At 36.9% G+C, this 25,551-nt stretch overlaps 4 protein-coding genes and 2 non-coding genes across 13 annotated transcripts in view; 1 reads left to right on the top strand and 5 right to left on the bottom strand.

The window, feature by feature from the left end:
• The window catches only part of nckap5l (NCK-associated protein 5-like), a 30,831-nt gene extending 30,290 nt beyond the window's left edge, over window positions 1–541 (bottom strand). The window contains exon 1 of one of the 3 annotated variants that reach the window (XM_052593617.1): window positions 213–541. The gene's annotated coding sequence lies outside the window, so the exon portion shown is untranslated. The remainder of the gene's footprint in view (window positions 1–212) is intronic. The other 2 variants (XM_052593616.1, XM_052593612.1) reach the window with 2 other exon arrangements.
• A 642-nt stretch (window positions 542–1,183) lies between these two features.
• Window positions 1,184–7,409, bottom strand: kansl2 (KAT8 regulatory NSL complex subunit 2). Of its 3 annotated transcripts, none has more exons than XM_052593624.1 (10): window positions 7,271–7,409; window positions 6,251–6,503; window positions 5,996–6,174; window positions 5,373–5,487; window positions 5,109–5,272; window positions 4,858–5,024; window positions 4,572–4,662; window positions 3,418–3,671; window positions 2,228–2,431; window positions 1,184–2,120 (listed from the first exon to the last, which is right to left on the bottom strand). In XM_052593624.1, exons 2-10 carry the CDS (start codon window positions 6,499–6,501, stop codon window positions 2,025–2,027), a joined length of 1,521 nt encoding a protein of 506 aa, XP_052449584.1. In that variant the 5' UTR covers window positions 6,502–6,503; window positions 7,271–7,409; the 3' UTR covers window positions 1,184–2,024. The 3 variants fall into 3 exon arrangements, with proteins under 3 accessions (XP_052449584.1, XP_052449582.1, XP_052449583.1); XM_052593622.1 differs by having other exon boundaries at window positions 7,312–7,348; XM_052593623.1 differs by lacking the exon at window positions 7,271–7,409 and adding an exon at window positions 7,089–7,233.
• LOC128012209 (small nucleolar RNA SNORA2/SNORA34 family) lies at window positions 1,566–1,702 on the bottom strand. Its single transcript, XR_008182722.1, has one exon. It is a non-coding gene; the product is annotated as a small nucleolar RNA SNORA2/SNORA34 family (small nucleolar RNA).
• LOC128012208 (small nucleolar RNA SNORA2/SNORA34 family) lies at window positions 3,752–3,888 on the bottom strand. The gene has a single exon (XR_008182721.1). It is a non-coding gene; the product is annotated as a small nucleolar RNA SNORA2/SNORA34 family (small nucleolar RNA).
• Window positions 7,410–7,555: 146 nt separating the features above from the next.
• mlh3 (mutL homolog 3 (E. coli)) lies at window positions 7,556–13,321 on the bottom strand. Of its 3 annotated transcripts, XM_052593618.1 has the most exons (14): window positions 13,267–13,321; window positions 12,991–13,178; window positions 10,404–12,859; window positions 10,222–10,323; window positions 10,063–10,139; window positions 9,807–9,911; window positions 9,577–9,661; window positions 9,433–9,501; window positions 8,797–8,905; window positions 8,509–8,668; window positions 8,405–8,428; window positions 8,200–8,278; window positions 7,890–8,038; window positions 7,556–7,702 (listed from the first exon to the last, which is right to left on the bottom strand). In XM_052593618.1, exons 3-14 carry the CDS (start codon window positions 12,856–12,858, stop codon window positions 7,607–7,609), a joined length of 3,510 nt encoding a protein of 1,169 aa, XP_052449578.1. In that variant the 5' UTR covers window position 12,859; window positions 12,991–13,178; window positions 13,267–13,321; the 3' UTR covers window positions 7,556–7,606. The 3 variants fall into 3 exon arrangements, with proteins under 3 accessions (XP_052449578.1, XP_052449580.1, XP_052449581.1); XM_052593620.1 differs by having other exon boundaries at window positions 12,991–13,310; XM_052593621.1 differs by lacking the exon at window positions 10,222–10,323 and having other exon boundaries at window positions 10,605–12,859; window positions 12,991–13,310.
• Window positions 13,322–16,004: 2,683 nt separating this feature from the next.
• tmem240a (transmembrane protein 240a) lies at window positions 16,005–24,912 on the top strand. Of its 2 annotated transcripts, none has more exons than XM_052593536.1 (4): window positions 16,005–16,570; window positions 16,842–16,948; window positions 19,530–19,738; window positions 24,430–24,912. In XM_052593536.1, the coding sequence occupies exons 1-4, from the start codon at window positions 16,514–16,516 to the stop codon at window positions 24,582–24,584; spliced, it is 528 nt and encodes a 175-aa protein (XP_052449496.1). In that variant the 5' UTR covers window positions 16,005–16,513; the 3' UTR covers window positions 24,585–24,912. The 2 variants fall into 2 exon arrangements, with proteins under 2 accessions (XP_052449496.1, XP_052449497.1); XM_052593537.1 differs by having other exon boundaries at window positions 16,758–16,948.
• Window positions 24,913–25,551: the final 639 nt, after the last annotated feature.

Raw genomic sequence — 25,551 nt, 5'->3', positions numbered from 1 at the left:
ATCCTGAGTCTACAACCCCACCGGTGTCCCAGATAGCCGGATGGCTAATGCCCCACATTTCCCTTTACAAGCTCCCACCACGCACAGCAACATTTAACACCACAACAAACCCCTCTACGTCCATAATACACTGCATTTTGCAAATCCGCACACTTTCGACGCGTAAACGCCAAACAGTGCGCACGATATCTGGAGAAATGGGGATCTTTTACCTCGCGATCTTTGTGTTGCTTCGGAAGGCGTGAAAATATCCCCGATGAATATCGCTGAGAAATACTGTTGAACTGTACTTTCACATTCACAGCTTGTGGACATGTTTTGTTCTCCCAGCCGCTGATCAGAGGTTTAATCGTCGTCTCTTCCCACCCGTCTCTCTTCCCGTGTTTAGGTTAAAGCACTCGCAGGAAAAGTGATGTCATGGCTTGAAATTGTGTTGCCCGCCCCACTTTGAGTAAAAGGGCCTATCTTGTGCTCCACGTAGCGTTTCCTAAAACAAGTTTTCGTTTATATCCTTGACTTGTACATTTATTTCATTTAGGGGGATTTTTTTATTTTTATTTTGGTTGCTAACAAGTCTATTTTTTAATCTACGCTATCGTCGCGTGATATTTGACTTGACTTCGAATCTGCAGTGATTTCATTAATCATGATCTGTGACTAAGCAGCGATTCAGCTTTATTTATTTATGTCTGTCAAGTTTGACATGCAATTTGCTGTTCTGTGGCCATTCTTCAACGTGTTTTTCATTGTACTCCTTTAAGTGTACAAAACTACTATTTATTTGACATAAATACATAAAGATAAATGTTATTTTCACCTAGGCCTATGTTTTGTATTTAATAGCTGCCATGCTCCAAAACCCAACTACCCGTTTAATTTAACAGCTTGGAAAGCAACTGGTAAATATTCAACATCAATACACCATTTCATTGTCCTGATTTAACAAAAATAACTAACTGTAAAGAACAGTTTCCTAGCAAATCAAACTGTGTCTGCAATCAAGTTCAACCCCACACAAAGAACAGCTCATTACTAGAATCACGTATTATTCACTATAAATATTTCCATTACTCTGCGGATAAGAATTCCCTTATGTTTCTAGGTTTTCAAAGACCGTGGGAACTCTGGCTATCCCAGAGGAGCCCCTTTCATGAGTGCAAATGTATAATTAACAAGAACAAAATGAGTTGTAAAGGTTTATTTTAGTGAATGAATCCCAGTGTGAGTCATGAGTATCATACAGAACCAGAAATGTACTGGATAGAAGTGGGGATGGTGCTTAGAGACTTCTTGTACTGAAATACATACCTTATCTTTACCTTACAAACTTTCAGCTGTGCATATATAACTGGACAGGTTCAGAGGACAGCGGGGCTCTTCTGACTGTCCCATGTGCACAGGCCGAGCACACCGAACGACCTTCAGACCAGGGAACATTTTGAATAAAACTTGTCTAGTTTCTTGATAAATGTCTTTTGTGAAGGGTTAAGGAGATTAAGAGAACTAGCACTGGCATAACTGTGAAATAACTTAGATTGAAATAACTAGAGAAGGTGGAAAACTTGAATTGTTCCTTCGAACTGAATCGACTTCACCCATTAGATAACACTGGGAAAGTCAACAAACCGTAAGAAGACTTTTATGTCAGCCGCTGTTTGAAACCAACAGCTACAGCAAGCTGTGGGCCTTGATTCAGGGCTGTTAGATCATATATGAACCAGAAATGTACTGGATTGAAGGGGAGATTGTGCTTAGAGACTTTTGGTAGTGAAATACATACCTTATCTTTACAGTACAAAACACAAACATCCAACTGTGCATTTAACTGTCCTTTTAATTTCACAAGACACTTGCAGTCTATATCAGAACATGTGCTACTGTGCTATTTTAAGTAATGAGAATGTTAGGTTAAAAATGCTTCAGCAATCAAAGCAAACTTCCAGAAATATGGCTTTTAAATAGATATCTGGGCTGTTTGAAATATCAACATAACGACAGCTGAGAAAAATCGGTTCACGAGGTGCTCAGGAGAAGGCATCTGTTGTTTTCGTGTCAGAGTCTTTTGATGAATTCTGCATGGGAACTGCTTGCCCAACTGCTTCAAGCATTTCAGATTCAACCTGAAAAACAAGACAGTAGTTCTGGTGATTAAATGCCATTTCAGGGAACAGGCATACTGCCTTGGTTGAATTATTTAATTATTCCAACAAGCGATGGTGATAATTACCTGATCTTCCACAGACACCTCGTCTCTATCCGAGAGCTCAGCATCTTGGGCCGAGCAGTCCAGATCGTCCTGCTCCGCCCCTGTCAGGATGTCCATGGGGGCCTCTGCGATCTCTCTGATGGTCTGGTCTTCTAATGCAAGCGCTGTGTCGAATAGCAAGGGGGACGGGGGACACTGCAAACCCTCATCTTCAACGTCAAGATCCTGCACATCGACAGACTTTAATTACAACAGTGACAAATCTGGATGATTTTATAGCCAATAATTTAAAAATTGCTGATATTAAAGTTTAAAATGCTACTTTGTCCTAAATTCTAAATAAAAACAATCATTAAAAATGAATGGTTTTGAATGTTGGAAATGAATTTAGATGTCACTCCACAAGAGATTTGCTAAAGATTGTAATCGACAGTTTTATTAAAGATAAAAAATTATAGCAAATATAAGTTAAAAATGAAAATGTCTTATATCAACTGCTCTCTAATATTGGCTAATAACTGAAATTGATCAAAACATTGTGTACTGATGTGCTTAAAAAAAAACTTGGATTTATATACAAAACATGCAAAATATAATATGAATTGTCATTGGATTATTTTGATATTCCATATTTTTCCATCTTTTATGAATCTCAATTAATGGCACAATTCTTCAAACTAGTCTATTCATTTCCAGTACATCCAAATACTACTAAACATGTCAACAGCCAAATACCCAGCAAACAAAATCCAGCAATATGGGTAAATTAGCAAGATTGTTTGCATTTTGAAAGCATGCAATGGGAACGAGTAAACAAAAAAAAAAAATAGTTTGTAGGATTACAGGAAAATGAGATGTTTCCAAAAACAAGTTTAAATGAGAGGCTTTACTGCGGGCACACAGAAAATGTCAGACATAAAATTAAAGCAAGATGACTGCTGAACATCCAGATTAATTTGTTTTTCCATTCAAGTGAGGCTATGAGATATGGTTTACACAACAGGGGACATGTAAGAGCAGCACTGTTCGCAGGCATGTAGATACCTGATGGATACCTTAGCTGTCTAAAGAGAACAAATTTAGTGCAGATTGCAGAGTTAATTCCTCTGATAATATGAAACTTAGTGTGAAGGGATACGCCAAAACACATGAAGAAAGCAATTACACACAGTGACTCTAGTTTTAATGAGAAAAACCAACACAATTCATACATCACTGAATTCCAGAGGTAGATTTTCTGTTGGCTGGAGCTCTGCGGCACTGAGGTACATGTCTGTGGGTGCAGACGCAAGCTGCTCCGGGGCAATGGACTCCTGCTCAGGCTGGTACATGGGAGGAGGCAGGGACAGGTGCAGAGGACAGCGGGGCTCTTCTGACTGTCCCATGTGCACAGGCCGATCGCACGGAACGTCCTTCAGGCCAGGGCACATTTTGAATAAAACTTGGCTACTGTCTTGATAAATGTCTATTGTGAAGGGTTAAGGAGACTGCGAAATGACTTTTAAATGTCAAAGATTTGGAAGGCTGGAGGAGGTGGAAAACTTGAACTGTTCCTTCGAACTGAACAGACTTTACCCATTAGATAACACTGGGAAAGTCAACAGACGATAAGAAGACTTTTATGTCAGCCTCTGTTTGAAACCAACAGCTACAGCAAACTGTGGGCCTTCATTCAGGGCTACAAGAGCATATATACACATCTATATACCGTAGATGTATGCCCATATAAACAAAGAAAAAAATCATATTTAACTAAATATGCATTTACCATACAAAAGTTTGAGGTTGGTAAGTTTTTTTTTTTTTTTAAGAAATTAATATTTATTCAGAAAAGCATTTAACTGATCAAAAGTGACAGTAAAGACATGTACAATGTTACAAAACATTCATATTTCAATTTAATCCCATTCAATAAGTTCATATTCATTATAAAATCCTGCAAATTTGCAGGTATAATGCATCATGTAAGGAGACAGCATAACTGTTTTTAACATTGAAAAGAAGAAATGTTTCTTGAGCAAAAAATCAGTATACAAGAATGATTTCTGAAGGATCATGTGCCACTGAAAACTTAAGTAATGGCTGTTGAAAATTAAGCTTTACCATTACAGGAATAAAATACATTTTAAATAGTTTTTTTTTTTCTTTAATTGTATGTGTGATAGTATTTCTGTTTTTTAATCAAATAAATGCAGCTCTGGTGAACATGAGACTATCAAAAATTTTGCAACCCCAAATTTTTCAATGGTAGTGTGGTTTTTGTATATGTAACAGAAGTGGTAATACTACTAAAATATTAAGTGAAAAGTGAAAAATTGAATAGACCTGAACAGTTAAAAATATATAATCGGACACAAAAGGATACGAGAGACACAGTGCCGCGTCATTGGCAGACACGGATTTGAACAGCGATTCCCTTCCACAAAGGAAATACATCTCTGGCCTAATTGCATTGCCTGTGCATAAACAAAAATACAAGAGAATTAAAATATGCACAAATAATGTTAACAAAAAATAACAGAGCATGACAGTTGTCTCAGACTGACAATATGGAAAAGCCAATAAAATTGTATTTAGGTCTGGCTCATGTGGCAGTGTGTAGTGTTTAAATCTTCTATTGTCTTTCTTAAGACAGAAAAAAAACCTCATACCTGTGTCGTTCCTCCCTCAGAGATCGCTTGTCTTCTCTGTCTGAGCTGGCGATGCAGCAAAGCCTCCACACCATAGCGACGGCGATAGCGTCGTAGAGCCTTTAATTTTTTCAGGTTCTCTCGTTCCTTCGTGGACAGCCCCTCTGGACCCGTTAAAAGGCTGCTCCCTTGTATCACAGCACACAAGTGAGTACATATGTTGACTGGATATAAAACATCATGAAATCAAAGAATGACAGCAGCCTCCTTACCAATTGTCTCGTGCTCAATTTTGCGGCTGTGCAAGTAGCGCCGTTTCTTTTCTTTTAGCAAATGTTGCAGACGTTTAAATTGGTCAATGTAGAGGGACTGAAGTCTGATTAGCTTTTCACGTGTGATGAGTGCCACTTCCTCTGCTGTGTACACACCAGCATGCCTGTAGAATGTCACGCTTCATTATTTGACATCTCAGGTGACATTAATCAAACTAAATTTGACAAAGCAGTTAAGTAAATTAAAACTGAGGAATGGCTCACTTTAAAGGGTCTTCGTGGTCACTGTCAAGACTTTCATCTTCACTGTCGGGGTCTCCTCTCCATGTCTGATCCAAAACAACAGGATCCTGCTCCTCTTCACTCCAACTCTCTTCATCTATACAATGAAATACATATACAAAATATCATCATAAATTAAACTGCAACATTGCATCTCTTATAGAATTTTATTTTATTCTGTTCAGGTCTTTTAAATGTTCCATAAAATACCAAAGTAATACAAATATATTGACTTATTTCATTAACTAATATATATAAGAAATTGCAAAAATTATAAATTGAAACTTTGTATAAATTACCAACTATTAGTAATCAGCCTTTGATGCAAGTTTTAAGGAAACTTTTTTTTAATAATACTTAAGCTACAAAACACTTTCATTTTGAATCATTTTTAGGGTATAAATAATTTTTACTTATTAATAATTGCTTATTTTGTTATTTATACACTTTACGCATAACAACTGTCACAGTAGCGGTTAGTTCACACATGCACAAGTTTGTTTGCCTCACATCCAGACTATAAATTGATTTCTCAATGTTCACAAGGCCAAAAGCATACCTGTTAATAATTAATGGCACATGATTAGCAGCAAGTTACATCTCACCTAGTATGCGACTAGCTTCACTACGGCCCTCTTGACTGTGAGCTCCAGTTTCCGGCCGACAGTAGCCACTGAGCTGAGACAGCAAGACTTCAGGGGAAGGTCCTGATGCAGATGCCTTCCGCATTTGAGCCTGCTGAACCAAAGCATTTCTGCGTGCATGTTCAGCACAGAACGATACCCTAAGAAAAAGAAAAACAACATTGGTCAATTATTTATAGTAGGAAGTAAACATGTTTAGGGAATAAACACCCTCACCCCTCTTTTTTCTCTAGTTTTGGGGCTGCATTGGGGCAGCGCTTGCCATTCTTATTAGACACATAGCTGCACTGCCTGTAGGGAGCATTTTTATCGTCAAGTACATGTTTGATGCAGAACTCTAGGCCCTCCAGACGAGGCTGTGAACACGGTCTCTGGGCGTAAGAACAGGTCTGAGGCTCTTGAACACGAGCAGCTTGAGTCACTCGACCTCTACTGGACGGCAACACGTGGATCCGAATCCTGTTCATCACTGATGTGGTGAGAAAGACAATATAACCAATCAAATACAGACAACAGAATATTAGAGTTCAACATTACTTAACATTCAACATTAACCCTGCTTAATGGAGAACAACCATGAAATTATAGATTTTTAAAAAATAACTTTTACTATTTTATTATATCTACATTAAAAATGTAAATATCCCTGATATTTCTAGATTTGTTTATGACCTAATACTTGCACTCTTTACAGACCACGTGTCATGGATGATGCATTCATTGTCATGTCTGTATGTAAAGGCAAATTGACCAAAAATGTCCAAAATGCAGCATACAACATGATTACGCAAATCTACTGAAGATAAACACTGTCTTGCTTAGCCTAATTTAACATTTTAACGAAGCACGATAGCGTTAAGGCTTTACTGTAACGTTACACAGCACACGTGATGCGTTCAGATTCAGTTAAGCACGTGGGCCATACACTGTAATCTTAGTCGCCACAAGCATTAAAATATTCATTTCTTTACTCCGTATTACCAAAATATTACGTTACGTTAACATAATAGAAGCGGCAAGACCTCAAACATTATGAGAGATAAAGAAGACTGACGTTTTAATCTCATGCCGAAAGCGCCAAATTAAATTCATCCGTCAGTGCTGCTGCTCGGCCATCTTTGAATTGGGAGGCTAAAATACTCTTGATTTAAACTGATGTTAAATCAATATATCATCCGTTTAGTCTGTTTCTGTTCTGATAAGTCATAATTTGACATTCCTACGTGTAAAACTCACCTATGAAGTAATACTTAGTTATCGATTAGGTGAGAGCTTACTGCAGCTTCTTCCAGCGATCATCGCAATGAACAACAATGAGCTGCGGAGGAACGTCATCCATTTTAGCGCCCTCCTACGTTTACGTTGATTGGACCACAACATTGCAAGAATCAATTGGATTGGAGGACAGTACTCCAAGAACGAGTATTGTCCTTTATTATTGGCTACTCTATCTGAGAGCAGTGTATGCGCCAAAGGGTGAAACATAATAAAAGCCGCCCAGCAATAAACAGAAGCAGACCATTTCTTTTAAATTAAATCATTTAATACCAAAGGCGTAAAGTGCTTGTAAATTCATGTTTTGCTTTGTGCAACAGATTGATCTTTTCCATAGAGCAGCCATGACTTGTACATTCTTCTCAATTTCCTCAGATTTGGTTTGGGAAGATCCTGTGGAGATAAAAAAAAAAAAAGAAACTATCAAAGAAAAACATTTAAAAATACATGAAAAAAATTCAAGATATATAAAATGTGCTATGGCTGATCCTTATATGCTTTATGATATTCAAACCTGTTTATAATTGACAACAAAGTGCACTTACAGAATCAAATTTGCTGCAGATTAGTCAAAACATACCTGTGGCTCTTCCAGGTGGTGAAGATCAGCCAAAGGGACGATTGAAGGTCTTCCGTGAGCACACTGGAAGGGAAGCTGACAAGAAGAGAGCGAGCTCACCAGACTACAGCACTCCTCTTTACTCAAAATGTCATTGAACTTAATTGCTCCTGTTAAAATAAATAATATTAGGCATTATACAATTTGAATATTTATTAATAAATAATAACTCTATATCCCTGCATATGTTTTAAAATGAGACATTTCTTGTAACAGTTCCTAAATAGAATGTGTTTCAACTGAAAACCAATGGTGGATTTATAACACCAACCATGACAAGCTTGTGAGGCGAGCACATTATGAACTGTCAGAGGCAGCATTCCTCTCACTCTTCCTGTTGAGCGGAGAAGCTGCAAACATGAGTCAAAAGAATTCAAAACTGGTCAGAAATGTATCCTTCAAGCTCCAAAATCAGACTATTTGTAGTATTCTGTTCACAGATTAGATACAAATCATGTGTGGATATGCTGGTTCACCTCAATGTGTTCTCGCAGATAGTCCTACAAAATAAAACAGACAATTAGAGTCTAATATGTGTTTAAATTAATCATAAAAATAAAACATTTAATCCAAGTCTGACCTCTGCAATGGTTTTAATCACCGACCGTCTGCCACGGCGGAGCTCTGTGCTTTCTTTCTCTATGAAACATGTTGGAAGTCTCTCCAAAAACACATTCAGTGACTCACTCTTTGGGAAACTTACATCTAAAGCGAGACCCCTCAGGAAGGCCTGACAAGACCTTCAAGAACAAAAGAGAGATTTATGGCACTGTTCGGCGAAGTTGCAGGACTAATTGAACACACGTGTACATTTCAGAGAGAAGATGGCGGTGGAAACAGGAATGTCGACTCAAACAGCTGCACTGACCTCAGAAGTCTCAATTCCTCCTCGGTTACGTTAATCTCTAAGGGTGGGATTACACTTGAAGAACACAGCTTTTTTTTTCCAGGTGTGTCTGGGTCATCCTCATAGGAGTCTACATCAAACAACAAGCAGTGTGGGAAAAATACACTGAATGCTTACTTCTTGAAGTGTATTAGCCTTTTTAATGCTTTTACATGGGATTTATTTTTTATCTTATGCATTCTTTGAATAATAATAATAATAATATAAAATAATATTACAATGTTATGTTTTTTTATACATGTTAAAATGCATTTTATTCCTGTGTGAATTTTCAGCATCATTACTCCAGTCTTCGATGTCACATGTTCATTCAGAAATCAATCTAATATGTGGATTTGCTGATCAAAAACAATTTTTGTTTATTATCAGTGTTGAAAACATTTGTGCAGATTCATATTTCTGGGAAAACCTTGATTCATTTTTTTTAAAGGACCGAATTTATTTGAAATCGAAATCATTACAAATAAATGTCATTACTGTTCCTTTTATTTCATTTATGAAACTTTGCAGTGAAAGTATTATTTCTTACTTCCACAAATCATACTATTCCAAAACTTTTGAGAGTTACTGTTTAACCCTTATATGATTAGCATTTACCTGTCACTAACCCCTCCAGCCGAACTCTTTCATGGGCAGCATGCTGATCAACCAACACTAGAAGATTTCCTGCAGGTGGAAGCAATGACAAATGTTTAGGACGTCATCACACCGTTCAACATCATGATTTTCAGCCTGCGGCACCTTCATTTGTACTGCTTTCGGGGACTTCCTGCTCTGTTGTGTTTATCAAGCAAGCAAGGAACTTCTTGTCCACTTGATTGATGACCTGAAGTAAAAATACATTACCACAATCTTAGGTTTATTTTCACCACATAAGAAAAAGCCTGTGTTTTGTGACATTGCTATTTTAGGTGTCTAGCCTTTGCCAGTTCCTCAAAGCACAAAATTAGCAAAGGAGTAAAAATACATACTCTCATTGTGTGGATCATATTCTTGGTAAACCGGTAGGGGTAAAGAATATTGTGGATTTTTACAGCAAGACCCTCAGCTTGACCGCTGGTTACATCCACAGCAACCTTTGCAGAATAATTAATAGAATATGTGAGCAAAATTCATTTGAATCTTTTTAACAAACTGCCTTACATTAATTAAAATCAGTATTAAATAAGGTTAAATTAATTAAACCTCTTTAAATGATTTCATTGATTAAATTAGTAGTCTTTTTACCTCTGGAGGCCGTATGAACACTGGGTTACTCCATTCTGAGAATAAAGTCGATAGTGAATCGGGACCTTGGGCATCCTCTTAAAAGAGAAAGAAGAAAAACAATTACTTAATGTGCACTAAAAAGCTGATTTCATTCCTGATGTCAGTCTAGAGCTGTACCTCTGCTGTCTATCTCTGAGTTAAGGGCTCTTTCTGCTCTGGGCTTGGGCAGAAAGGGAAGTACAATGTCTGTGTGAAATGGATAACACCTGTACTCAAAGCCTATGTGCAAAGAAAAGCTGATTATAATATAAATATCTCTACATTAGTGATCCAAAAATGGCTCACTGAATTTCTCCCACCTGTTCTTGAAATAACACTGACCGCCATGTTAGTGACATCTGTGGTACATGGCACTTGAGACTCCTCCACAGGAGGAGAGTTGTATTTGCTGAGCCCTGTAACTTGGTTGATGTAAACCAGCCTTCCTAACCAACTGTCATAATGAGCCAGCCAGCTGCTGGACATTGGGATTGTTTCAACACATTGATTTGTAGTCTGACCTTCATTTCCTGTGTTGCTGCACTGAGGATCATGCTGAGAGGTTACGATGGCTTCATCAACACAGTTCACACTTCCTACAAAGGAAGTTACATTCTTGTTGGAGAAGTGTGAGTCTTCTAAAATGGGGGAATTTGTTTCCGGCTCATTTAGGGTGAAGATTGGAGTTTCATGGACAACTGAATCAACCGTTCCAGTGGACCCAAATAAAACATCTTCTAAGAGGCTTTTTTCTAATTCACGGGACCCTTCTTGAAAGTTTGAGTCTTCCACAAATGGGAAAGATGAATTTCCCGTAGTAAGAAAGTCTGTACTCCTGCTGATCTTGCTGGATGGCCTTTTGTCTTGTTTTAAATAGGAACATTTGGCAGCCAATGACAGTTTGTCTGGCTTGTTCCATGATGAAGATTCAGCAGAACATTCAGAACTATACAGAAAATGAGCACCTGATGTGTTCCTCAATAAAGGCTTGGCTAAATCTTCTAAACGCCAAGTAGTTCCTTCAAAGCAGACATTGGATTTTCGAGAAGACGCTGAATTCAAAAGGTTTGTTTTTTCCGTACTTCGTTGTTTTTTCTCAGCGCCCTTCCCAAACAACCTTTTGAACTTGTCAAGAGATCCCGTTTCAAAAGACAGAGCTAATTTACGACATGGCACAGCCCTGGAAGTCTTTGAGTTGGTACCATAAAAACCATGTTTGTCTTCTTCGGTGTCATTTAACGCCAACTTCCTCTTTTTTGGAGAAATTGTATTTGGGAAGCAGAATTTTTTCAAAGTATCTTCTGCATCTTTTCCATCTATAATTGAAATCTTTTGGTTTTTGCTTCCTGTCATGTTGTTAACTGGCAAATCGTAATGGCTTATATTTGGACAAACTGCACTTTCATCTTTTTTGCAGGTGTTATTAATTTCTGTAGCATCTGCAAACGTGGGCCGCAAAGACAATTCAGCCTGAAGCACTTTTTCTGCTTCTGATTCTTCACTGGAGACGGTTTCAGTGTTTGTTGACACCTTCTCCAACATCTGAACACCACCAGAGACGTCCGCAGTACTTGCATTATCCTTCTTCTCAGACAATGCATCAAACTCTTCACGTGTTTCGTCAACACTGAGATTTTGTATTGCCACAGGAGTCTTTGCATTCCTCACTGGACTACTTGAAGGACCGTCACTGCCATTCATGGAAAACTCTGTCACCAGGTTTTCTTTAGTAAGGAATGCTTTGACACCTTCTTCAATGCAGATGAGCACATTATCCCAGTCTTTGAACTCTATCAAAGACTTGGCTGGTTCGAGGCATATGTCATACTCTGAGTAATGACATTTGATATTCAACATATAGACGCCGTGGAGATCACATCCGCCCCTTTGTTTGGGGCTCGATGTTATCGGATATGCAGTCGGGCTGTTGTTTTGTCTGGCAGCACTGCTTACTCTCTTCAAAAGGCAGTTGAGTGTTTTATGAATGCGTGTCTTCAGAAGAAGCCTCCCATTTACAAATAAGAACTGCAAGCTGTTATTGTAATGACCCTCACGGCCAATGTGACCGGTCATTTCGAACTGCTTATGGACATAATTGACCTCTCCAAGCTTTTGAGCTCGACTCAAGCCATGAATCTGCACAAACCTGTAATAGGTACTGCTTGTTTTAGAGAGCTGTACCATCATGTGGGCTGAATTTTCTTTTTTCACTGTAAATGACACAGAAGGGTGCATCAGAGATATGGATTCCACTCTTTGACGGATGCGTTCGGTTTCTAAAACAGTGTCCATTCTTTTTCTTCGAACTGGCATGTTGTGGAAGAGATTGTAAACAGACACGGTCGTCCCTGTGGAAGGACGAATGGCTTGAGCCTCAACAACATCCAGTGCATTTGTTTCATTAAAAGTTTTAACATATGTTTTCACCGAAAGCTTAGTCCTAGAAGATATTTCGACCATTTCTGCAAGAGAGACTATACTGGAAATCGCTTCCCCTCTGAATCCATAAAAGCGGAGATTTTCCAGATCCTCCAGCGAGCTGCATTTGCTTGTGTTATATCGTAGACCCACTCTTTCCATGTCTTCCTGGCACATTCCCGTGCCATTGTCGATCACCTGCAGCTTGCAGGCCTCGATGTCTATTTTGACAGCCACACATGTTGCTCCAGCATCGATGCTGTTCAAAATGAGCTCCTCTACACATTGCTGCAATGAGAAAATAGTAACGCCAGAGCGCAGCTGTGCTTGAACATCTTTGGGCAAACTCTTGATCATTCTGAAAGACATAAATATTAAATCTCTTTAATGCACGGAGGCGAAAAAAAAAGTCTAAAATGTAAATGACGCACACAAGAGAACTACAATTATTTCATTTGAATTAATAATTAAATTGATATGCGTCTATACCTGTTTGGTGGGTTGTGAATATGAGTTTGTGATTCAAGGTGCAATAAACAGCCGTCTGTCCGCTTTGACAGTTGCCATGTAACAACACCGGTAAAGTTTGCTAGTTGTTATTGTAGTTAAGATGCATTTCGGTCCTTTTAAAACGACGGTTTCCTTTACCGCTCACTGTAACAGGGCGTTCCTGTAACCTGTGATATAAATAACGCTTGCATGACATTTCATTCAGTAATTAATTTAAATTGTACAAATATTGTTTCTGTTATGTACACAACCTACTTTTACTAACAACAACGGTGTGAACTGCAGCGGAAATGACGTCGAAGGGTAAGCCGCAGCGTGAAGCAAACGACCATAGAACAACAAGTAATATACTAGTGCAAAATAAAACGTCATGAATAAAAGACTCCATAAACCAAATAAATAATCATTTCACATTAATATTTGGGGAATTATACAAGTATTATATTTATTTTTAATAGAAATTACCAAAGTAATTTTTATTTGTATGTGTTTTGGCAGAATCTTAATAGACAGCTTATTTTGATGTAGGTCTACATTTGATTAACATTTCATCAGTGAAGATTTATCAGTAAAAAAAAAAAAACTAAAATAAAACATTAAAATATTTTTTTTATATTAAGATATGTGCTCATATAGTGTAACTATATAGTGTAAATATAAATAAATAAATTCTAACAATATCTATATTATAATATCATGCTTTTTAAGTCATGGAGAATGGGCAAATGATAGAACAAAAGTTTTTCCACTAAGAAAAGCTGTAACATCAAGTGTATTATTTTGTGTGTCATGTTATTTATCTTTGTAAGTAACTGGGAAAACAAACTAAATTAATTAAAAATATTTATAATAGTTGATAATATAATATATAATACATTTTAATAATTACATTGTTAAAAAGTCTACAATGGTTATTTATAATAATAATAATAATAACAACTATTATTATTATATTATTATTATTATTATTTTATTTGTATTATTATTAATCCTAATAAACAAAATTCATATTTCACATTTTAAATTTGTATACATTAAAACATTTTAATTTCTTATTTTTATTTTTATTTATATATATATATATATATATATATATATATATATATATATATATATATATATATATATATATATATATATATATATATATATATATATTAGTATTAGTATATATCTATCTATCTATAGGCTGGAACAAAAAGCCATTGCAAAACAATATTCAAAGTAATCTAAACATTCTTGTATAAATTGGAGCATTTTCTGATTTTCAGAAAACTAATTTCTCTCTCCATTTCAGTTTACAATGTGTCAGCTTGCAGAGAGAGAGAGAGAGAGAGAGAGAGTTTGATTGTGGTCAGCAGTAAATCTTTACTGTGCTGCTCTCCAGGGTGCTGAAATGCGTTGCTGCTGAATGTGGGGGACATTGTGGCATGTTCTTGGTGACCTTCACAAATAAAGATGTTTCATCAGTATATTAGCTTTAATGAATTAGTGTATAATAGTTAAAACGAAAATAGCCTCATTGAATGCACGAAAAGCTAGTTGAAAAGTCACTAATGATGCATTTTCACTTGTCAGAGCATGTTATAGTACAACAGAATGGAGTTGCTCACATTTTAGTTATCATTCTGCATTACTGCGCACTCTGGAAAGAAACTGAAGTGCATCAAGTAGGAAATTGAGTTAAGACTTGAATTCCTGCCAAGTCAGTCAGTGCTTTGTATTTTCGGTCAAGGTCCTTTCACATGCGTTAGTTAACGTGTCAATCATTGGGAACATGAGGTGGGATACAGAAGCTGAAGAATCGTATGGGCTAAACGAAATGGCGCAATATGAACTGCAGAGCGCGTGAGGGGGCGTGAGGATGGGTTGGGAAAAACTACAAGCTCCTTGGGGGATGGCTGTCCTATATAATGTAGTGCAATCCTTTAATTGAAAAAGATCTGCCGTGTTTTTAAGGGAAAGTGAATTGGTCAAGTCTCTTCTACCGCTCCCCACCCAAACCCCATTTCTGTCTCTCCCCCACCCCTCTCACGCGCACATACGCTCACGCACCGGCTGGAGATGTGCATGAAACACTCCTGGCTGCCGTGGATCAAATAGCAGTGTATAACACTGTGATTGCAGATTCTGCTTATAAACCCAAATGGATATTAAGAAAGTCTGATCTGATCGTACGCTGGTTTAAAGGAGCATACTTTTATCAACAAAAACCTACAATTTGTGGCAAGCCATTTTAACATTAGTATCTAGTAAACGAGTATATTTCTGTTTTCTGAATTTGCACCCAAAATTCTGAAATCAGCTCTTCATATTTCTTATCTAAACTCCAGTTGTTGCTGGTGCTTGTTCCAGTTTAAGTATTTTTTACTATTATTATCATTTATAGCTGCATGCCACTGAACAGTATATCAGTATGAATAGCTGACCAGACACTAGTGAGACACTAGTATGTATTTATTTCAATTTTATTGGTAACAGTTTTTTTACAGTTAAAAATATATGTAATATATATAAATATATTATAGCCATAAATATATTGCTATAAACAAATAGTCTATATGGAGAGTTCAGATGCAGAATGCCAAAGTGCCGCTTGACATTTCAAACATTTTCATCAGCTCGTGTAGATTTAGTAATTTCACATTAATATCAAAGAATAGGTTATTTTCATTGCTATTAAAGTGAAATAACTGAACACAAATAACTGAGCCTGGGAAAAATTCCCATTTTAGAAGAAAATTTCAGACGGCACAATTTTGCACATGAACTCTTCATATAAAACATAGATTATAATTTCCATAAATATAAAGCAGCACAACAGTTTTCAGCATTGAAAAAATAATTTGAATAGCAAATTAACTTATTAGAATGATTTCTGAAGGATCATGTGACACTGAAGACTGGATTAATTGCTGCTGAGCGCTAGTTAATGGCTAAGCACTAGTTCCATATTTAGGAATAAATGTTAATCCAGCTTGCCACATAGGTTACAGTGTAGCGAACACAGCAGCTATGTAAAGCCGACAACACATTTCTACAAATAAAGCCTCGACGACGAATCAAAGGTCTACTAGATGTCAACTCCTAGACAGATATATCAGAGAACTGACGTTAGCTGATTCTGGTATCGCTCGCTGTCGCAAGACGTTTCCAGCGGCGTCGGAACGCGAAGGAGGAGAGGCATCAGTAATCAGACGAGCTCCCTCCCAACCGCACGTCTGAGGCGGATTCAACTGCAGCACTGGGGAACGTATCGCTGGATGTGGGTGAAGACCGTGTGAATGCGCGTGTAGGCTCATCATACGTTGGGATAGCGAGATCTGCTCATCCTAACCCTATGCGCCTTAAGAACGCTTCCCAATCTGGCGGGTTCAGGACTGAGGCAGGTGTAGCGGCGAGGGCGCATCCATGAGCGTCTTCTCCCGGGACGGCATGTTTTTAGTTTAACCGGATTTGTTGAACAGACCGGGGAAGAGGAAAGGCGAGTTCGGAAGTTTTGATGCATATGATCACAACCACCATGATTTTTATGATCCTCGGTGCTTCAGTTGTCATGGTAAGACCCTTTGCCTCCTTAAGCACTTCATAATTGGGTATAATTGTGTCATTTTCAAAGTGAAATCGGGGGTTAACGAGAGTGTGGACCGCTGAAAGTCCATTTAGAAATCTCATTAAGACAGCACAACCGTACTTTTGTCTATTACTGGCTGATGTGGGAATGTAATGTGTATTTTCCCCTGCAGTGGTCACAGTACCAGGTCATGTAGCGGTTGCTGTGTTCCAATACTGCTTGTCATGTCCCGGCTGACTCGAATGGTTCTTTGCAGGCGATAGCGTGTTTAATGGACATGAACGCACTCCTGGACCGCTTTCACAACTACATCTTACCGCATTTACGAGGGGAAGACCGCGTGTGTCATTGCAACTGTGGAAGGTAAAAAAACCCATGCGTTAATAATGGATTGAATTCTAGTACGAGAGACAGAAATTGACAGGTTTCCCCATCTGTTAGCCTACTAACAGATAGGCCTGAGCTATTCTCCAGCACCAGAAACACTGTCCATTTCATCTCATTTATCCGATCGGAAATTGTCACATTAAAGGCCTCATATGTGTATTCGCGGGGTTTATGTCATAATTTGGGCGTAATTCTAATGGTTCATCAACACTACTGTTGCTTTGCGACGGTGTTTCAGTAGGAGAATTCTCCTCGATTTCTCTGCTTGTTTTTTTTTTCGTTTCTTTCTGCGTATCAAGGTGTGATTTTTTTTTCTTCAAGCACAGCCAGAGATTTTGTATAGGGTGCGTGAGTTGGCCACAAAATCACGTTGATATTACTGAAATAAAAAGTGATTTTAATATAGAAGGACTGCGTTGAGTTAATACATATGGTAGTAACTGCAGTTTTGTGATGCTGTTTGGTGTAGTACAAAAAGGTTTGGAAAAAATTTACTAATAATCTTATTTGTATTTTCACATACAGGACAATCATTACTATTTGTCTTTTATGTACTTAAGCTTGACTTGATCATTTTCAAAAGAGTTTCTGTTCAAGCTACATCTGTTGAGTACAAGTTTTTGATGTAGGAATATCTGAGGGTAGTAAATTAGGTCATGTCATCATTGTTCTCATTTAGAAATGCATGTTTTAACACTTTATTGTTGAAGATCTGTTAATAACTTAATGATTTAATGTATGCCACATTTCTTTCCAAACATAGAGTATATTTGGTGTCACTTTTCAGGGCCAAGAGCATTATAAATGGGTCATGGTCAGTGAAAATTTGCTTAGTGACCTGATATTTGCAAAAGTAAGACATAAAACCTCTCATGTGAACTATTTTTTCATAAATGAAACAGATAACCAATTTATAGATAAACAAAGGAAACATATTGTCATTATTTGTGCAAGATCATTCTTCATTTGTCAAAGTGGTAATCTGTTCATATAGTGTCATCTGCATATCTGTATATTTCTGCCTATCAGTATCTAATGTCCAAAACTTTAATTCCTTTTAATACAAGCAAATTAATATCTTAATGACTTTTTTCCTACGGTTTACTCAATGGTATCTCATGACCAATTCTTATGTATTTTACGAGTTGGCTAATGAATTTGTACGACCTCACTCGTATGATTGTTTACGATTTGTCTAGACCCCAGTGACGGGTAGGTTTTAGAGGCGGGGGTAGGTGTAGGTCATTCGTACAAATTCATATGAATTATGCAACTCGTATAATAAATACGATTTAGCAAAAATCATATGAATTTGTACAAATGAGGTCATACAAATTCATATGAATTAGCCACCTCTTAAAAATGTATGAATTGCTGTGAGATCAGGCTGGTCTACTCTAAATTTGCCACTGTTATAATTTTCCCTCTTAATTAAAAAAATGAGAAATTCAAAATAGTTGTTGTAATTTTTTAATAGAAAAACAAAACTTAAAGCTGCGGTAGGTAACTTTTGACGCTCTAGCGGTTAATAAACAGAACTGCTTGTGTCTTGCGGAAGAAAATCGTAGCCAGAACTACTTCTCTTTGAAGAATCACAAAGGTACTGGGTTACACCCCCGAAGCAATCTAAAATAGTCCGAATATAAACACTTATTATAGGTGCACCCTAGTGATTCAGGACAAGCTAAAAACACGGTTTGGAAAATGGATTCATGGTGTACTCGCTTATTATATACATTTTTCTACATTTTGAACACAAACAAAGTTACGGACCGCAGCTCTGATTGGTTGTTTTTTACCGGGAGCGGATGCATTTCTGCAAATGGCAATAGGACCACTGGGAGGAGCCAGAGGAGCTTGATTTTTTCACAGATTATCTGTCTCATATTCTACTGTCAGGACATAATGACAGGTTTAACAAATATGTAAACAATATATTTTTACAAAAATTACCTACTGCAGCTTTAATACATCCAATTTACTTTTGAGGCGTAATGTTGCTAAGGATCAAGGTTGCAAATAAGTTGTATACGAACTCACCATAAGTACATTTTCTTTACATGAAACAGTACACTTAAAGAAATTAGGTATCATGTCATTTTTGCATAAAACCAGATGAAGAGTTGCAAATGCATAACGTCTTTTAACCCTTATCAAAGACACTTTTGCATATACTTCTGTTGTCTGTTGAAATATAAGTGTTTTCCCCCTAAAGACCTCCATAAACAACATTGTGCAACAACAAAAAAATGAATATGGCATTATTTGTAACAGCTGTGTGCCAAACCATATGTTCTAATCATTTAAAAGTTCCAAGAAAACAAGCCCAGCTTGACAGAGCTCAGTTGGATCCAAATAGTATCAGTATATAAAATGCTGGCTTTCCCACCCTGCTGAGAGCATTATTAAAGCAAGTGTTTGTGTAATTGACATAATATTGTATGTTCTCATTGTCTATCTTTTTATTTGTTTATCATTTTATATTTAATGTTCCCATCTATCTGTTTTTGTCGCTGAATGTAAGCCTCTAAACACAGTTCTCCCCTCTCTGCCCTAGGCATCATGTTCACTACGTAATTCCATATGATGGAGACCATTCGCTCGTGGACTCGTCTGAGAATTACTTTGTGAGTGACAGTGTGACCAAACAGGAGATGGACCTCATGCTGGGGCTGTTGCTGGGCTTCTGTATCAGCTGGCTGTTGTTGTGGCTGGATGGAGCTTTGCACTGTGCTGTGAGGGCCTGGAGAGCCAGTCGCTATTATGGTGAGTGGGAAGAACATTGTAACCAAGAGTATATGGAAAGCATATATGTGGATACATGTAAAAGACAAAGGACATGCTTGTAGGAACAATATGCAGACCAAGATGTGGTTACAGAAAATTTAATTTTAGCTTATATAAAGTAAGCGAGTGTTTATCCTTTTATTTTAATGAATCAAAATTTAAGTCTTCCTTCATGTGACAATTTATTTAATGTTATGAACAGAGGTAATGCCATTTGTATGTTTGTGTGCAGTATTTTTATTTCCGCGTGATCATTTTGTGGTTAAACGTCGTTGAGTGGTGTTTCCTTGCTAAATAAATGCAATGTTTTCTGTGCAGTATTTAGATGGATGTATTCAGGTACTAAAAACTTTTTTTTGAAGAAGAAGAAGTGATGTCCAACACGTTAATGTGAAAAATAAGTGCCTTAAATGTTAGTGACAATATGAACACTTAAAGTACACTGAAAAAAAAAGGTCAAAATAAAAGTAATCTTTTTTTTAAATTGATGTTAGCTGTGTCCTAAAGAATCAAATACTGAAATTATTGTACTTTTACTTATTATATCAATGGTGTTTGCAATATACAGTGACAGATCAGCTAATCTCACAAAATGTTAGATATATATACCTGGATTTGTATAGGATCAAATCCTCATACATTTATAAAACCATCTTTGAAATGTGTCCCACTGTATTGGTTTTATGTTAATAAACATATTTTTTTCCAAACACTCCCAAAATTCAATTTTCTTTCCCCAAACATTTACACACCTATATTCATTCAGTTTCATCAGCTGTCAGTATTCCCCTTATGCCCTGTTATTATCACCCCCTGTAATGAATGTATTAAGATGAAGACTGTGGCTGCAGAAATTAACATTAGGCTTTCACTCAGTGTAATTGAATCTCAGGCAACACAGCAGTTGTTTATAACAGTTGTCCATGGTCCTTCGAGAGCAAAGAGGTACATATGCTGTGGCGGAATATGCAAATAGTGCCTTAAAAGGGAACGCTTTTAGTTTGAATTTGTTTATTTTGTTCCTCACATGAACTTTTGATGGTTATTATAGGTCAAGGAGAGTGGCAGATAAAAGAACTGCTTGGAATAACAGAATATTGAAAAAGTAGGTTGTTATTATGTGGCCAATAACTATTTAGTAATTAAACACTCCGTGTCGGGGGATGGCTAGTTGGTCAGAGGTTTTTTTTGCTGACAATAAGTAGCTATAATGAGCATTACACCATAATACTCTCTAAATAAATAAATATGTGGGCATGGAATTTGAAATGTGTTCCATTACAATGTACAAAAGCAAAAAGACGAACAATGTTACAAAATATTAAAATGAAAATAAATTAGGTTATTTTCGTTACAATCAATTTCTGAAATGCAAAGGAGTTTGAGTTAAATTAGAAGGAGCGAGTCTGTGGTGTGACATGAGAGAATTGAAATTCACTTTTAGTTCTGGAGGAGTGGACTGAAAAATTGAGAAAATTGGGAAATATCAAAGTGTAGAATACAGTTACTGACCAGTCAGAATCAAGTATTCCGGATCATTGTGTAATATATAATATACTGAAAGCATAGTTAAGCCCCATTCATCCAAGAATGATAACTATAAAGATAACGATATTAGTGTCCACACCAGCAACTATATTGTCTGTTCATTCTAAGCACATGCTCATCTATTGCTTTAAATTCTTGAGCTTGTTACAGCAGGATGGGTTCTGATTGGCTGTCAATGTTTGTATCATTTATCAGCTGGAAAAAACAGTTCTGGATGTGATTCCAACTTTATCATTATAGCTGTGTTGTGCATAGCTGTGTTTTTTTACAACTATATCTTTATCGTAATCTTTATAGTTATCGTCCTTGGTGTGAACAGGGCTTTAAAGGGTCATATGACATTGCTAAAAAGAACATTATTTGGTGTATTTGGTGTAATGCTTTGTGTTTATGCGGTTTATGGTTTTGGAAGGCCAAACAAAGTAGCTTCGCTTTCACAACGAAACACAGAGCGTCTCCAACATGGCGCAGCCAGCAACAGTGAGAATAAATTCTTTCTTTGCGTGAACATTTGGGTGGCATTATGCAAATCTTCCCACATTGTGATGTAGACATGTGGGGCGTGTTTGAATGAGCTGTTTTAGGGGGGCGTGGACAAGTGTTAACTTTTTTAAAGAACATCTCTTTGGATTTGAGACTTGAGTCTATGCAACTTCACAGATCTTCTTTATTATAAGATATTTTAATATCTTAGAAAATCCAAAAAGGTCACAAAGGCATAGTAAAATCAATCTATATAAATTGAGCATTTTAATCGAAGTCTTGTGAAATGATCACTTTATATGATGAACAGATTAAATTTACACTTTTACATACATCTAAACAATGTTCAACACATATGCGTAGATCACATGTGGTAAACAACAAAGCTCTGTATGCGTGTTAATATTGGATTAAATGCCTAATTTAAATGTTCATAATATAAAGCAATCATATCTCTTTCATATGGATTCATTTTACAATTCCTTGATGGTCTTTTTGGATCTTCTAAGTTTTGGTTACCTATCTTCATGGAGGGACAGAAACCTCTCAGGTTTGATAAAATAAAAAAAATAAATTAAGTTTAGAAGATTAGCCATAATCTTATTGGTCTGGAATGACATGAGGGTGAGTAAATGATGACATCAATTTTATTTTTGGGTGAACTGTCCCTTTAATTCAACCACTGAATTCCAAATATATTCAGTTCAGTTCACATCTAGATTCAGAGTAGTACTGAGGGAAATTACAACCTTAGGTATTTTTTTTATATCCAAAACAAAAAAGGTATTTCCATATGATATGACCTAGTGAAAAAATACTGGGGATGCCCCTGTAGTAAAGCACATCACAGCTGTGAAATTGTGACGTTGATGGCAGGTCAGCCTCATTTAGCCTCACCAGGATAGGGAGTGAAGGTGAGGTTGATGGAAAGGAAGGCAGGAGGGAGATGCTGTCATGCCCCCACCCCCACCAGCACACACACACAGAGAGAGAGAGACCCTTGCACTGTGTGAGCGCTAAAAATAGACAAAGAGCAGCTGGATAGAGAAGGCAAGTTGGCGAGACGTATAGGCATGCAGTTACACGCACACACATACAACACAATACATATAGACTGTACTAAGACACATACCTTAAATTTTAGCTATGATTTCCTATTTAAGAAATTAAATTTCATTGCTTTGACTGTTTGCTGCACTATTTTGTTCAGCTCAGGAGTGATATCTGATAACTGATTTATATGCTGTAATAATTTATAATAATGTAATAATTGAGCTGTTATATATTGTATTTTATATATAGTTGACATTTTAATAATCTTATAATATCGTTTTAATAATGCAATATTTTATACACTATATTATTTTGTTTTTTCATTTTAATAATTATTTTCTGCTCAGTTCAGGAATAATATATCCATTAACTGATTTACATTGTAATGATAAAATGTTTTATATATTAAAACCTTAATATACTTTATTATGAATATGTATATCCATATTTTTAAGAATGAATGTAATTATTTGTTACAGACAATCCTTTTTTAACATACATACATATATATATATATATATATATATTTTTTTTTTTTTATGTGTGTGTGTGTGTGAGAGAGAGAGAGACCCTGGAACACAAAACCAGTTATAAGTCATAAGGCTCAAGTTTTAGATTTATAATTAATCTGAAAGCTGAATAAATAAGCCTTCCACTGATGTATGGTTTGTACAGATAGGACAATATTTGGACTAGATACAGCTATTTGAATATGTGGAATCTGAGTTTGCAAAAGAATAAATAAAACATTATTATAATAAAATAGTAATAGTTCTTAGCAATGCATATATAAATTTACTTTTTACATATTTACGGTAGGAAATGTACAAAATATCTTCATGAAACATTATTTTTACTTAATATCCTAATGATTTTTGGCATAAAAGAAAAAATCTATTATTTTGACCTATGCAATGTATTGTTGGCTATTGCTACAAATATACCCCTGCTACTTAAAACTAGTTTTGTGCTCCAGGAAATATATATATTTACATTGTAGTTAAATAATTGTATACATTTACTTTTTTAATATTGTTATAAAAGTGCTAATAGTACTAAACATTATTGTTTACGACCAACATCCCCTACCTTACTTTTGTTTAAACAAAATAACTCTCTATTGCTCAATCCCTTTAATATCTCTTAAATATCTCTTCACTAAACTCTTCCTCACTCCATTTCTTTTCATCCAGCTTTAAGGCTTAAAAATCCCTTATTCACCGTCTTCCTCTTTATACCCTTCACGACAGTCCTAGTGGATGGCATACCCATGGAACGCTATAAATAACCCCCCGCTCCCCCAACTCCTCCCTCGCACACACACACTGACACACTTCTAACAGAGCTAGTTGTGAGGGACGGGGCAGTCTGAGGAACTCACTGTTGTTTCGCTACACCTCTACCCCCGTCTCCACATCTGGACCCACACACTGTTTCCATTAACACATTGTATAGACATGCTGGTTCATTGTAAGCTGTACATTTTTTTCCTTTTCTTAACTCAACTCATTAGCTTAGTCATTAGGAATGTGTGAAACTCCGCTGTTTGACCGATGCTAATGCATTTTTCTCTGTGCCGTTCACAGATACCCCTTCCTGGTCGTGGCTGCCACAGTTCTGCAACCTCCGGGACCTGCGTAGACGCGCACAGCTCCGGCAGCTGGAGGATTCCAGCGGAAACATGGTGCACATCAAGCAGAAGCTCTATCACAATGGTCATCCCAGCCCTCGTCACCTCTGACTTTAATGGCAGTTTCCCCAAAACTGCTCCATTACCAGCTGCTGCCTCAGAGACCCACTTTAATTGTTCCACTACATCTTTTAGACCTTCAAAAACCACCTGAGTATTTGCCAAAAGAAGAAAGAAGATTATCGTTGCCAATATGCTGATCGGTGTCTACGCTGTGAATGGTTTAGAAAGGGTTTTTTTTTTCTGTACAGGCATTTTTTTTTTCAATTGCTGAATCTAGGCATGCACTTTTAGAATGGGGAAGGATGCAAGAAATGGATTTGTTAGACACTTTGAGTCAGGTCATGTTTTTTCTCCCCCCCCCCACACCTTTTTTAGCTTTTTCATCAGAATACAACTTTTTGGGAGGGGGGGGGGTGATAAGCGGGCGGGGTGGGAGGGTGGAGGATATGGTTTTGTGATGGTATAGTTAGAGATTAATGCTCTTGTAAAATAGTTATACATATTGTTTTATGGGATTTAAGCAAACACGGGAGTAGGAGGTTCTTAGAGACGAGTCATGAACTGTAAAAAAAAAAGAGAGAAAAACATAAAGAGGAAAGAATTTTGAATGCTGATATGTGATATGTGAACTTTTCGGATGGATGAAAAAGAGATCACTCTTAAAAAATGATCGATTCGCTTTGTTACTTTGTGAAATAAATGAATGTATTAATTTTATCTGTAAATAAAGGAGCGTGCAGGAAGGTTGAAAAGAGCGGTCAGGGCTCTTTTTGCTGTTTTGAACGTCATCCGTCATATGTGAGAGAACTGCTAGCGCTTGCCTTGTCTTCCCTACACTGAGTCCAATAGCCCTTCCTGGTCTGCTTTTAAACGACTCCAAACTCAAACAAGAACAACCAGCCTGCCAGCACACAGAGCCCTGACCCAATTTTCTCTTCCTCTTTATGTCCAGACATTGCTGTTGTGAAGATAAAATGTCTGTTTTATTAAAAGTGCCATTGAAGCACAACAGTGA

Source organism: Carassius gibelio, chromosome B23 (genome assembly GCF_023724105.1).
Source record: "Carassius gibelio isolate Cgi1373 ecotype wild population from Czech Republic chromosome B23, carGib1.2-hapl.c, whole genome shotgun sequence".
NCBI lineage: Eukaryota > Metazoa > Chordata > Actinopteri > Cypriniformes > Cyprinidae > Carassius > Carassius gibelio.
This window is presented reverse-complemented; position numbering and strand designations above follow the sequence as displayed.

Coding starts and splice junctions, on each gene's coding strand:
- mlh3 (XM_052593618.1), bottom strand. CDS start 12,858: ATGATCAAGAGTTTGCCCAAAGATGTTCAAGCACAGCTGCGCTCTGGC. Junction 10,140..10,221: donor CTCAGAGATAGACAGCAGAG/GTACAGCTCTAG, acceptor TTCTCTTTTAAG/AGGATGCCCAAGGTCCCGAT. Junction 8,429..8,508: donor TGATTAAAACCATTGCAGAG/GTCAGACTTGGA, acceptor TTTATTTTGTAG/GACTATCTGCGAGAACACAT.
- tmem240a (XM_052593536.1), top strand. CDS start 16,514: ATGCATATGATCACAACCACCATGATTTTTATGATCCTCGGTGCTTCA. Junction 16,949..19,529: donor TGTCATTGCAACTGTGGAAG/GTAAAAAAACCC, acceptor TCTCTGCCCTAG/GCATCATGTTCACTACGTAA. Junction 19,739..24,429: donor GAGAGCCAGTCGCTATTATG/GTGAGTGGGAAG, acceptor TGCCGTTCACAG/ATACCCCTTCCTGGTCGTGG.
- kansl2 (XM_052593622.1), bottom strand. CDS start 7,333: ATGATCGCTGGAAGAAGCTGCA. Junction 5,273..5,372: donor GACCACGAAGACCCTTTAAA/GTGAGCCATTCC, acceptor GACATTCTACAG/GCATGCTGGTGTGTACACAG. Junction 3,672..4,571: donor GACGCGGCACTGTGTCTCTC/GTATCCTTTTGT, acceptor CCTTCACAATAG/ACATTTATCAAGACAGTAGC.